The sequence below is a fragment of the Branchiostoma floridae genome, chromosome 15 (genome assembly GCF_000003815.2).
Source record: "Branchiostoma floridae strain S238N-H82 chromosome 15, Bfl_VNyyK, whole genome shotgun sequence".
NCBI lineage: Eukaryota > Metazoa > Chordata > Leptocardii > Amphioxiformes > Branchiostomatidae > Branchiostoma > Branchiostoma floridae.
Genome location: NC_049993.1, coordinates 6,561,932 through 6,575,198, shown reverse-complemented (window position 1 = coordinate 6,575,198; position 13,267 = coordinate 6,561,932). Strand labels below are relative to the sequence as shown.

The window sequence follows — 13,267 nt, the reverse complement described above, 5'->3', positions numbered from 1 at the left end:
TGTTTAAAAAAACCTAATAACAAAACTTAGTCACAAGCTATCAAATTCTTAAACAAGTAACATGACAGACATTTTCATTATCTTTCTAACACTTAGATGTCAAGAATATGATGTATACTAGTATACTTGATATCTTTCCATACATAAACCTAAGAAAATATTTGGGTGCACCCTGTGCACCCACTGAAAATAATTGGGTGCACAGTTCCAATTTTGGGTGCACATGCACCCAGTATTTCGAGCCCTGCATTACTTCTCTTTACATCGTTTACTAGCTTCGTTCCAGGCAACTTCAGGATATTTTGAATGGAGCTTTGAGTCATTTCAAACATCATTTCTGTATCAAAAGTTTTATCATTGATAATATCAACGATAAGGCCTATGAGTAACACACACAATCCCCAAGTTTTCTGTCCAAGCATATTATGCATTGGGTACACTAATGTATTTCGTTTGCAGCTGTACAACTTTCTGATGACTCAAATAGACCCAAAAGTTACAACACATCTGCACTTTGTGTTATGATAATGACAATGGCCCCTAGTGCACTGCTGTTTCATATTACATGTATACACCCCCACCTACCCATGATCTGGTTAGTGTTTAGTAGTCTAAGGCCACAGCAAGTAAATTTTATGGATGACAGTGCGCTTGTTAATCCAAACCTGAATTTGAGGGAAAAAATATATTCCTTTACAAAGCTGGTCAACATAACGAGAAGGTATGTACCTATCCTTGACTATGTACTTGTAGAAGTGACACTAGTGAGGTAGCCATGACTGACTGCAGTTGTAGAAGTAAAACTAGTCTGATAGCTATAAAAGTGGCACCAATGTGGTAGGTATGAGTGTAGTTGCCAACTTGGTAAATGATACCAGTATACCACACTAGTGCTACTTTTTGTACTTCTTGAACACAGAAATAAAAGACTTGTTAGCTGCAAATCCACATTTTGTTGCTTCAATTTGAATATTTAGCCATCTTGTGTTTTTGTTGTTGCCCTCATTTAATTGTGAGTCCGCTGAGGATGTCATCCATAAAACTTAAAGCGGTGGCCTTATGCTTGAATTATTGATTGATGTAGGCTTCGCTGGATATCTAAATTTGAAGATTACTTTTGATAGCCGTCTTTTACTTAAGACAGGCCTCAGCCTATGGCAGCAAGTTATGGTTTAAATATATATATTATAGATATATACATATGTATCAATTGACTGATAGTATATTTGTATGACTCGCACATTCAAAGGTTTACTTAGGTTGGCTTTGTATCCATTCTGGAAGCCATTTTGTACACAGGTTAAGATTAGACATTAAGATGATGCTTGATTAAAAGCAATTAGCATAATTGTATTTGGATTATCGGATGTTGATGCCAATTTGAGATGCAAGATAATATACTATTTCTGTATGTATTGCTAATTGTTAGTGAAAGATACGCAAAGGACTTAAGTGGGATTATTAGGATATTATGTACTGTTGGATAAAATCACTATGTACAGTACCTGTTGTTCCTTGTCACTCACAAGACATACAATGGAATTCTACATAAAAGTGAAAGTTGATTGTAACCGTTTCTACTACCTACATGTACATGCCTTGTTTCTATTTTTCTTTGCATATCATCCCTGTTTTGTACCAGTAATGTCACAAACAAATTGTGTACAAGTGGAAAAATTGTGTTCATTTTTTGCTTTTATTTGAAAAGGTTGCCAAAACAGTCTTGACCTCCATTTCCTGTATGTAATATTAGACAAGGCAGGACTTTTTTTGCCAATTTCCACATATTGGTGTCTTGTAGAGGAAATTAAAAACATCCCTGTCATCACTTCTTGTGGTAACTCTAACAACAGGAAGATACTTCTGGAGCAGTTCTTTTGCCATCTACCACCCAAAGTTGCTTTTATGGATGGCTTGTATGTGTGCATACATTTCCTGATATAAAAGCATAACTGCCATCACAATGGCTGAAACAGAGAAACATTTATGCCCTAACCCGAGTAACAAGCGTTAACAAACCACAAACATGACCTCTCTAGATCTTTGTTTCCCCTACGCCCCTGGTCTAAGTGTTCTTGGTTGTTAAACAGGACTTTTTATTTAAATAGATATTTGTCAGCTCATGGTATTTAAAATTTTGTAGGTAGACATATCCATTGTCACCCTTGTTTAAGTATGCAGAGGATGTCATCCACAAAACCAAGTCCATACTAAAATGTCCTGCTAATATGACCAGCGTGATGTTTGCGGGCCATTTAGCGTGTCTTGTGAATTGTTCTAAAAGACTGTTATAAGCAGCCAAAACAAAACCTGAAAGCAGCCACTGATGCATTGGAATAAAAAAAGTGGAATTGGCAAAAATCTCTCGTTTCTCAATCGTCATTGTCTAGGTTGGTCTCGTATGATTGAACATGTGATACTGTACAGCTCTAGAGAATACAGAGGAGTACAGGTGTTGTGTATAAAAACACCAGAGAAGATCGAAATGTTTGTCTTGATCGTGCTCAAGTCACTATGACAACTTGAAAATTGCCCAACTGTAAGATCAGGGTACTGAAGCACTCGCGGTAGTTTTTGCAGTGACTTCACACTGGGAACAGACACTCAGTCTTACATTGCATTACAACGGTTGTTAAAACCACAAACTCAAAGACACCGATTTTCACTGCTGCAAAATTTAAGTGCTGTGAATTTACAAAAGTCACAACTGCGCTGCTCTCTGATAAACAATTTTGTTTCGGTTGATACCTTATGATTAATCTATGAACAATCTCTGATGCAGCACCATAAAGTCAGTAGATGGCGCTGTTCCATCCCTTCTTTTGTAACTTGTCAGATGCCATAAAATGTAAAAACCTACATTGAATCACATGGAAGCTTGGCTGTGGTTACGTGTGGTGTTAGGTGTGCATTGCTGGAATATTTGACTGAGGTTACATACTTGTTCTAGGGGTGGGGTACTTATTACCTGCACCAAGAAGGTTATGTTTTTGGTGCCGTTTGTGTGTGTGCATAACTTGAGAAGTTGTCGATGGAGCTTTATGATATTTGGCATATGGGGAGAGGTCAGGCAAATAAAGGTTGAATTCAATAATGGCCTAGCTGCTTTCTACGGTACTGCAGTGAAACCTTCAATTTTGGTATCTCTTGTTCTGAACATGCTTAATAGTTGTAGATACTCTTGGGAGAGAGTAAGCGGTGCCGGTTTAGCCCAAGGTTCATTCCCTCTGCCTACACAGCTTTATTTCCAACGTGGAACTACGATACAAACTACACGTAGTTCCTCACCAAACCTTAGGACAACATTCGCATTGAACTTTTTCCGACGTAGAACGCGTTAACTCTTCGGCTCCCACCCAGAAAGTGGTCTCAGTCTCAGGTAAAGTTCAGCCTTGACTCTCCTTTGCTTGGCCAAACCGTGTCGGCCTTTACCTTCCCCTAGTGTGTGTATGAACTTATGTCACAAGAACAAGACATCAACATTTTTTTGTGTTACAGGTGGGGCAAGGCCTGGGTAGACAAGGGCTACATCAAGATGTCCCGCAACGAGAGCAAACAGTGCACCACTAATTTCTTTGTTTTAAGATATAAAATAATTCACTTCAACGTCAGACTATGCCACATGACATCAATGTATTAGAGGAACGTATACTTATTGGGATATGGCTCAGAGGTAGTTATGGGGATGTACATCGGAGATAGTTATGGGAATGTGGATCAGAGCTAGTTATGGAGAGATACATCAGGGTAGTTATGTGTACATGGCTATAGGAGATTTGTGGCTCCTGCCTGTGACAAAGAGGTCAATACAGTATTAAACCAATCAAACTTAAAACTATGGATAAAAGCTTATATGCGATAATGATAATAATGATAAATGGACAGAGTTGATTTAACACAAATAAAGCCCAAGATTATATATCTAGGAAATTTGATGTAAACGAATTAGGAAGATTACATTTTCGAATAATGAACTTAAGTAAGATAACATGCATATATCAATAGTTATCTGACGAATCAATAGGTCCAAACATATACCTGAGGCTAGTTATGCTGCTATTGTAATATATTCCATATTTATAACGAAAAATTACTGTTCTTTATTTAAATATATATACTCCCTGACTGGTTTTGGCGAAAGGAGGCATCAGGTACAGGTTCGGCACAGGCTGTTTTTTGACGTTAACGTTTGGACACGAGACGTAAAGAAGGCGGTACAAAATAGAAAGCCCTATAAAAACGCATAAAAAACGTTAGAAAATCAGCCGGAGACAAACCTCTGCTTGGAGAGTATACATCAGGTCCAAGATGACATCTACTACGAACATAATGGTAGATCATGGTAGTATTTGTATATTTTTGATATGATTGGACCCATATCGTTGTTGTACGCAGATTAGATAATGTATACTTTACGTGGAAAATGATATGGCACACGTCTGAAAATGATCTATGGCCTTTGCATGTTGCATTGCAAATATTTCATCACGACATTGCGTGGATATGAAATGATATTTCCTTAGCAGGCTTCACGGGGCAGACTTTCTCAGAGCTTATAATGTGTTTTTTTTTTCTTATTTGTTTTCCTACAGATGCCGGCTACAAGAAACCGAGTGCACTACTCACTATATGCCATCAGATAAAAAGCATATCGTAACATACGCGCCCGAAAAAGCCCACCTAGTCTCAGAAAGTCTACAAAGGAGGCAAATGGGACGATGGTCATTCGGTACATTGCGTGCCATTTTGCGGTCCTGCCTTCTACAGGTACGTCGCGTTTAACTCCCCATTTATCTTAAGTTTCGGGTCCGGTGCGTCATCTTTCTTCTCACCGTCACTCTCGTTCTTCTGTCCTTGCGCACGGAAGGAGAAGATCTCCACCAATCCGACGATGAGGAAGAGCGCGACCCCGATCAGCAGCAGGTAGAACAGCCCGATGAAGCTCTCTATCTGCAGCTGGTCGTCGTCTTGGGCTACATACTTTGTGGAGCACTCCCCGGGCACGTTCAGGTAGCGGTCCCGGAGGATGTCCATGACCCCCTCCTCCCGGAACAGCAGGATCTGCCGGTTAAACTCCGTCACGAACGGCGAGCCGCGAGGGAACATCAGGGCGGTGGGGGAGCGGAAGAACCTGCGGGGTTCAGTTAACATTAACGCTGGTCAATCTACATTCGGAAGGTAATTCCAGAAAATAAGAATATCTAACAAGTATTGCATAGCCAAACAAGATCTTTTGAATCTCTCTCTCTCTTAATACTGACCTCTCTCCCACCACCATCAGGTTGCAGAGCTCCTCCTTCACACGAAACTGGTTCTCGTTGTCTGCGATGAAGACGAAGCGTTCCTCCTCGGCTTTCTTCAACAGCTTCTCCCGAGAATCGAGCAGAACCTCCCCTTTCCATCGCTTCAGCCTCCTCCCGAGGGTCTTGTAGGGTTCGTCGGTGCTGTTCATCAGGAATTTGACGATGGTGTTCCTCTCCAGAGCCCCGAACCTGTAGTCGCTGTTGGCCAGATCCTTCAGAGACGAGATCTGCCGGTCCAGGTTGGTTTTGGTCAGGAAGGCGGCCAGGTTCGCGGTGTACGAAGAAATGGCGACGAGGCAGACGAAAAACCACAAAGATGCCAGAGTTCGTCCAGCAAAAGAGCGCGGTAGAAACTCGGGACCAGCTGCGACGTAAGCCCCCCATACACTCCAAAGGCTGTTCGAGAAGTTAAGACTTTTCCCTTCTTCTTCTTCGACCTCTCCTCGCTTAGCCAGCCCGCCCCACTCGTACGGGTTGAGGCAGTTGTTGATGGCGAGGAGGATGGCCACGCCCAGGTTAGCACACAGCATCACCACCCACACCGTGTAACTGGAGAGATGAAGCAAGCCATATCTCAACATTGACTGTCATTCGATAAAAACAAACCTACAAGAAATTTTAAGCGTCTACAAGACAGCAAAGTGGTTCTTACTTTGATCTGCACATCAACATGAAAAATCACTTTACGGTTCCTTTTTTTTCAGAGAGCTTCACACCATTGAACGTACTTAAAAGCAAAAGCCAGATGGATTTACTAATCCAGTACATGGTTTCACCCAATTCCTGACCACAGCTCACCTGAAGGGATTGAGAAACTGCAGAAGCTCAGGTGCCGCCCTGGAGGGCCGCCTCATGATGAGGTAGTACCCGGCCATCTCTATCGGCTCCGTGAAGTCCACGGCCTTCAGACGGAAGGAGCGAGTCGACACTGCGTCCAGGGCGAGATCGTACTGAAGAGGGAGAGGAAAAGGGGAAACAGGACTTTAAATTTATGCCAATGGCATTTCTCCTTTCTGGAAAGCTTATCTTGACTTCATTGTGAAAAGAAAATCAAGTGTCATGCTTCTTTCAAGTACAATGAACAGTAGATCGCAGCTTGATGCGGTGTCACAAGGACTGAAACTACTACAACAGCGGCACGCTGTTGACGTAAGTGAGTCAGCCTTCAGGACTTGGAGATTTAGACAGACTTACCTCCCGTCTTGCCAGCAGGCCGATCATGCCGTCCCAGCTGCCGTCCGTCTCGCTCTGGGACCCGATCGTGATGTTGTCGCGCACGTCAATGGTGAAGGTGAAGTTCAGTCTCTTGGCCATGAGGTTCAGCATGTCGATGAGGAAACCTTCGTACCGCTCAACCCCTTTCAGACCCTCCGTGTCGGCGTGTTGCTTCAGCCTGACCCAAGGGTCTCTCTGTAGGATGAATGTTTAGGTGAGACAACTGATTCATCAGATTTTCAAATACAATTCAATCTCTACAACTGGATAAAAACGGATAATAAATATCCGTTTTTATCCAGTTGTAGAGATTGAATTGTATTTGAATATTGCTTACCTGGATGTCTAACCTTAATAAACGATTCATCAGATTAATTGTTTAACGATGGTCTTAATACAAGTCATCCTTATTGTTGTACGCTGAACCTGAAAGCGAAGATGTGTACATAACATCACGAGAGAATGTTACAATTACAACGCTGCGCTAAGGCTTAGGTCCCAATAGGAAAAAGAGGCCCTGTTCACCGGCTTTTTTTTTTTGCACTTTCGGGCGTGTCGCATACTTGGCCCTGTGGGACACCTTGCGGCTCCAGGGGTATTTTGAATCTGGCCGGACACCGATCTGAATGTAAGTTGGACCTAAAATGAACCCAGGACCAATAGTAAATAGAAGCCGTGACCTTCCCGTGGGGAACACCGATGGGTGCCCGTCGACAGAAATTTGTGGCTTCGGAGCCCAGCCGACGCTACACCTCTCGTGCAAGTTGCAATTGGGACTTAAGTCTTATGTACCACGTTCCATTCTTAGGTTAGAACTTTGGATCAGCTTAGTTTGTGTACACGTACACATGGTGGGTCCTACGCAACCCTCGATCCTTTCTGATCTTTCTCTTACCTCTTTTGAAATGATTCTGAGCACTTTGCCGCCCAGCACGGGGTTAGTGAAGAAGCTGGAGTTGAACTGGGAGGTCAGGTTGGCGCCGTCTACCTGACTCCACTTCCCAACCTTCATGTATGGTGACAAGAGGATGGGGTCAGAACATACACGTCTGATGCCAGTAAATCAATATCATCACTGTTAGTAATTATAAGGCCATATTGATTTCATAATATCAATGACATTCTTTGGGAACCCCAAAATGACGAAAGCGTGCAAACAAAAAAGTTACATTCAGTATAAAATATTAGTGGGAGGTTGGACAAATGACGGAACACACCGACTGGGGAGACGGGTGACGATATTGGCTTTCTGACACATCTAACCCAAGTGACCGAGTAGGCCACGTGATATAAGTGATGGATTATAACTACTTACGATGTAGGAACAGAAGCTGTATGACGGGTATCAGTTACCTTGACCAGGTCACTGCCTGTGTTCTCCATCAGATCCATGACCAAGTTGTTCCGGAGTCTAGTGGAGACGCTCACATTCTTGTAGTTGACGTTACCGGTGTAGCCTTCAAACTCAATCTGTAGGGCCAAACGGGGTAGGTACAATCTGATATTGTAGTACGATGTTGGGATATATTCTCCAAGCAGAGGTTCAGTCGCGGAGATATAGTCGGGAAATTTACATGGCTCGCCCCTCGGCCCTCTCACTTTTCCGACTACTACTAAATCTCCGCGACTCAACCTCTACCTGGAGAATAGTTGAGATATAGAATGTGACTGATAACACACAAGCCAGCATAGAATGGGTTAGAATTCCAAAATGGCCACTATATTGTATGTCTTGTTGAAAATGAGTCGATTCCAAGGTGACTGAGATATAGCTCAGTAGAAAATGGCCGGACTATTGTTACAGTGGAGGCCTACACCAAATCCACAGATACGATAGCTTCAGGTTAACGTAAATGTCAATGGCCACATCGCATACCACGGCCCTTAATGTTAGGGTACATTGTCTATCTAATCATTTGGGCCAGCTTGACCTTTAGCTCTTAAAAATACCGCCTCTGGACTTCGTTCAGTGCCTGGGCAACAGAGGCTGTCAGAAAACCAAGGTCATGCGGGCGAAAATTACACAGCTGTTAACGGACATTACACCATCTAATTGATCTCCCTTGTTGAGATATGCATCCAGGTTAAGTCAATGATTATCGAAAATGGGTTTGCACATTCGTTTGACCACAAACTCTTGGATTTTGTCTTGCAGCCTCTAGTCGAGAGGGTTTCCACTGATAATCTGATGACTTTTTTCCTCATCTTTTGTGAAGCTTCAGGCATCCTGTCTAGGTCTATTAGCCAAATGACAGCCCCAAAGCACCAAGCTGAGGTAAGAAGCAAACCACTCCAAGTGGAACGTCTTTACTTAATACATGCAACACACGCAATCTGTGCAGATAACATTCCAGAGACCAACCATACAGTGCTTATGGCTATAGTCTCTGCCAGATATGCAGCTACAAGCCCCAGGCCTGGAGACATTGCCGATTACTCGCCTTATTTACCTGTAACTACAAAATTATAGGTCTACTGTCGTTATCTTATCGCAGCTCAACAACATTGTATTTGTTTATAACTAGTCGGCAAAGAATGATTTGCAACCGTTTCGTACGCTGAAAACGACTGAATACAGGAACAACAAGAGTTCGGAGACCTCATACCTCCATGGAATAGTCTGATTATGCAAATGACTTTCAAATTAGCATGATTTATGCTTGTTTATGTTTAAGGCTTTAACTAACGTACACAGGTCACAGTGTTGACAGACCAATCATTTACTACACGTACTAAGAAAAATTAGGACACTTTCAAATTAATTATGCAAATTAGGGACTTATTTGCATAATTAGTATCTGCTTAACTTCCGCCTGCCACAAACTACATATGTAACATGTATTTGAGTGATATATTGGAAAACACTGTAAATATAAATTTTCCTCATTAAGTATGCAAATGAAGTCCAAATTTGCATAATTTCATTATGTACATCTCTGCCACATGTACCTGCATACCAAATATCATGGAAATCCATCATTCCTATGTTCCGTTATGCTTCTTAGAAGATTTTGACAAAAATGCTCCTGCAGTTCCAGAACAAGCTGCTAGGGGGCCCAAACATACACCACTTCTTCCTTACATCAAAAGCTATCTGCCACCAAGAAATCAAGACCATAGCATGTCCAGATAAAAAGATACAAAAAATCGAAGTTCTGCTGCAGTACCGAGGTCACACACAAGGGGGCCCAAAATTGACCTTGACCTTCGTCTTCTCAACCCCTACCCACATACCAAATATCATCGTAGTCCATCGAGAGGTTCTCAAGTTATGATGTCCACAAATATGCGGACACACAGACAGACACACACACAGACACACCAAAAACTATACCTCCATTTTTTCATGGAGGTAACAACCGTCTATGAGTGTTTTTCGTCATAGCGTTTTTAAGCGACAGTGTGTTCCTTGTTTTGATTCACCTTATCCCCTGGATCCTTTAAGTTCGCTCCCTAACATTATAGGCAATCTATCTGAAGGTATATATGGGCCGTACCTCTGTGATATAGTCCCGCAGACGACACTGTGCTTCTCCCGCCGACATCTCTCCCCTGTCTACGGCACGAGCGGCCTCCACCGCCGAGTGGGCCAGAGACAAGGCGCCGTCCAGCACCAGGCGTTCAAATATTCGGGTCTGCCGTTAAAAAGAAATATCATCATTTTTGCTTATTAGACAAAAGTCACATCATAACTCGTGTACATATAAGGAGTCAGTAAAATTTATAAGTGGGTATTTCTCCGTTGTCTAATGGAAACAGATCATAGGCAAACACATTTTGGCCCACGTGTGATTTCATTTTGGGTCAAATACTGAAAATGCACACCACCTTCGAAGGGGAATATTACAGCAAATAAATAAGCTGCATAAACTATACAAATTGATACCGTACTTACAGTGCCACCAAGTTCAGTGTTAGGGTGAAAAAACGTCACCCTGACACCGGTGTCGTGAAAGTCTTCAAAACTGATGTCGCCAAGAGGAGCGTTCTAGAAAATAACAGAAATCAACATTCTTTCTCGCTGAGGACTAGGTCTCTTTTCATGACAAATAGAGTAAAATTATACAGGAGTGTCGCTACCAGTGAGTTAACTCCCAGCCGTACAGTAGAGCGTGCACAGCTGAGTGGCACAGGGGCTACAGAAACAGAAATGAATCATATATTCCATATGGTATGGGAACTACTTGATATACACACTTAGAAAACGCTGTGAACACCAGTACCCACCAGGCTAGTGATGATCCAATGGTACTGGTAGTTCACCATCAGCAGATACACGGCCTGGACGTGTGAAGAAACAAACATTACTTCAACAATCAAAATGTATGCAAGTCAAAGCATTTCTACCTACCGGAGCTATCTATTGGGTTGATGTTAGAACATAAGGTGAACCTTTGCTGTAAATGAATTAAAGCTCGTAGTGATTCAATTTCAGGGGCAGAGAGAAAATGGAGTGAACGTAGTGGTGGAAAGGAGTCAAGTTGAAAGAAATTTGGGCTTGGCGGGCGGAAGACAGAACACACATTTTCGCAGCGGTTTTTAAGTTTGCGCTGAAGAGGTCACAATCAAAAACCGCGAACTTTAAACCATCGCGAACCAAAATGGATCTAGTACATATTTCGCATGTTACATGCATCGTTTCTAACACGAACTTTCATAATTCTGCCAGGTGCAATATAACTGCCACATGAAGAAAACATTATTATACCTGATAGGACTACTGATGCAGAATCCAGGTAAATATCTTTAAATCACTTTAAAACCATGTATTTTTTATTATTTAGTGGTATTATGGCACCCGGTGGAATTATAAAAGTTGATGTTACGCCTAGGTTGGCACGCACACAACGAATTACAAACGATTTTATCACGATTTTAACCGATTTTGAGACTTGGACTTGCCGTATATCTTCCATAGCAGGCTCTCTTGGGCTTTTTTTTGGCTCATAATACACTTTTGCTTGCCATTTTTTTACTGGGTCGCTAATTGCTGGCCTTCGCTGATTACTGGCCCCTTGCTTTGTAGTGTCGTAATCATGCAGGCTCCAAGGGGCCAGTAATCAGCGAATGCCGGCAATCAGCGACCCAGTACAAAAAGAAATGACCAGCAATAGTGTATTTTGAGAAAAAAAAAAGGCCTCAGAGAGCCTGCTATGGAAGCTATTATAAAACAACAATCTTTATTGTCACGGCAAAAGTACAGCGACTTTCGTAAGGTCTACATGTATAACAACTACTTACAGTACAACTAAACACATATATATGGATATCTATAGGTATGGATACATCAACATAAAGGGTCTAGCATGTCATTTACACTATTGGTTCTACGGTATAAACAATCGTGGATATAAAATGACGTACCCTGTCCAGGACATCATTGATGATTGCAGAGTTGGACAGCAGGATCACGTGAGTCTCGCGAGATGTCTTGATCTGTCTGAGAAGCTCGGTCAGCGCGGGTTTGTCCACCTTGTCCGGACCCTCTCCGATCAGAGGGATCTCCTTAACACGCAGGAGCCAGTCCCGATCTGCGGCCCAGTTCAGAAACTTCTCCAAACTACGGTAGGCGTCTGGAGAAAAATAACATGTCTATAAGCTGTTTCACAAAGTTCACTGCGCATGTGCGAGCGACAGAAATCCTGTCAACGGTGAAGACCCATCTGAAGTTAACAGCCTCGCCTCAACCATTGTTGAGATCCACCGCACGCCGAGCTTGCCTCTAGATCTACTATTATCGGAAGACAACTCGATGTCTCCGACGAAGGACAGGGCTTTACATGTACAGTTGATGTTCCTGACCTTGCGAATCGGGGATCAGAAAATCAATCCCAACCACCGACCATTGGTCCAAAAGCCGGATATCGCTGCTTAAGACAGGTTATTGTGCGTTATGATACAAAATTGTTAAGGCTAGAGGCGCGTACCTGCGAATTTGTCGTACAAGACGAAGGCTGACGTCCATTTGTACTTCTCCACCGTGTTGACAATCATCAGGCTCAGGTCATCCGGCTCCGGATATGACGTCACCCAGACCCCGCTGTTGGGCGGCAGGCCATGCGCCTCCTGGGATAAGAAAAAACAAAATTGTTTAGTCGAAACCTCTCAGTGAGAAGAGCAAGCCAGTAAAAATCCCTACATCTACATCTACTACATCTCCGCGACTCAACCTCTGTTTGAAAAATACCGTAGTTTAACTTACCACTGGGCGCTGAACAACCATGGTGAGCAGCTGGCTGTTGTTTTGGGTTAAGTCATGGTAAGCGCAGTGAGTTGCCTCCCCTTCCAGATTATGGTCCAGTGAAACAACCTTCCTGTCGTTGTTCACCACAAGGATGTTACAGATCCCTCTTTGTCGGAACCGGACAGCGGCTACAAGAGGCAGCGGATAGAGAGACTCGTCATCATTTAAGATTCACTGTATCTTAAAAGGTTGTTTTATGGCGGGGGCTACTGTACTCCCTCATATCAACTATGTCTATATCTTTACACAAAGTTCATCATTGCTGACTTAAAATAGATACTACGCCCGTGTCTACTTTGCGGTCACATTCGTCCTAGGCCGTCCTACGAATTTGATACCTTAGAATATTCAAGCAGGCTCAGTGGGACTGACTGCCGACTGCCGACATCGACAAGACAGTCGTGATAAGACAGCTGATATCTCCCAACTGCCGTCACTTTCATATAGCGCGACGATGGTATAACGTATGTGACCGGGTATCTCAAGATTACCCTCAGTTTGCGTT

The 13,267-nt window shown here is 42.7% G+C and overlaps 1 protein-coding gene across 3 annotated transcripts in view; it reads right to left on the bottom strand.

Moving 5' to 3' along the window:
- Positions 1–464: 464 nt before the first annotated feature.
- LOC118432500 (glutamate receptor ionotropic, kainate 2-like) overlaps positions 465–13,267 on the bottom strand; it is a 29,196-nt gene continuing 16,393 nt past the window's right edge. For all 3 annotated transcript variants that reach the window (XM_035844087.1, XM_035844086.1, XM_035844085.1), the window contains exons 3-14: positions 12,721–12,890; positions 12,446–12,584; positions 11,883–12,091; positions 10,746–10,799; positions 10,414–10,506; positions 10,016–10,153; positions 7,872–7,988; positions 7,414–7,524; positions 6,498–6,713; positions 6,102–6,253; positions 5,262–5,852; positions 465–5,131 (exon numbers count right to left, since the gene is read on the bottom strand). In XM_035844087.1, the coding sequence (XP_035699980.1) occupies positions 4,762–5,131; positions 5,262–5,852; positions 6,102–6,253; positions 6,498–6,713; positions 7,414–7,524; positions 7,872–7,988; positions 10,016–10,153; positions 10,414–10,506; positions 10,746–10,799; positions 11,883–12,091; positions 12,446–12,584; positions 12,721–12,890 (2,360 nt within the window). In that variant the 3' untranslated portion in view covers positions 465–4,761. The remainder of the gene's footprint in view (positions 5,132–5,261; positions 5,853–6,101; positions 6,254–6,497; positions 6,714–7,413; positions 7,525–7,871; positions 7,989–10,015; positions 10,154–10,413; positions 10,507–10,745; positions 10,800–11,882; positions 12,092–12,445; positions 12,585–12,720; positions 12,891–13,267) is intronic.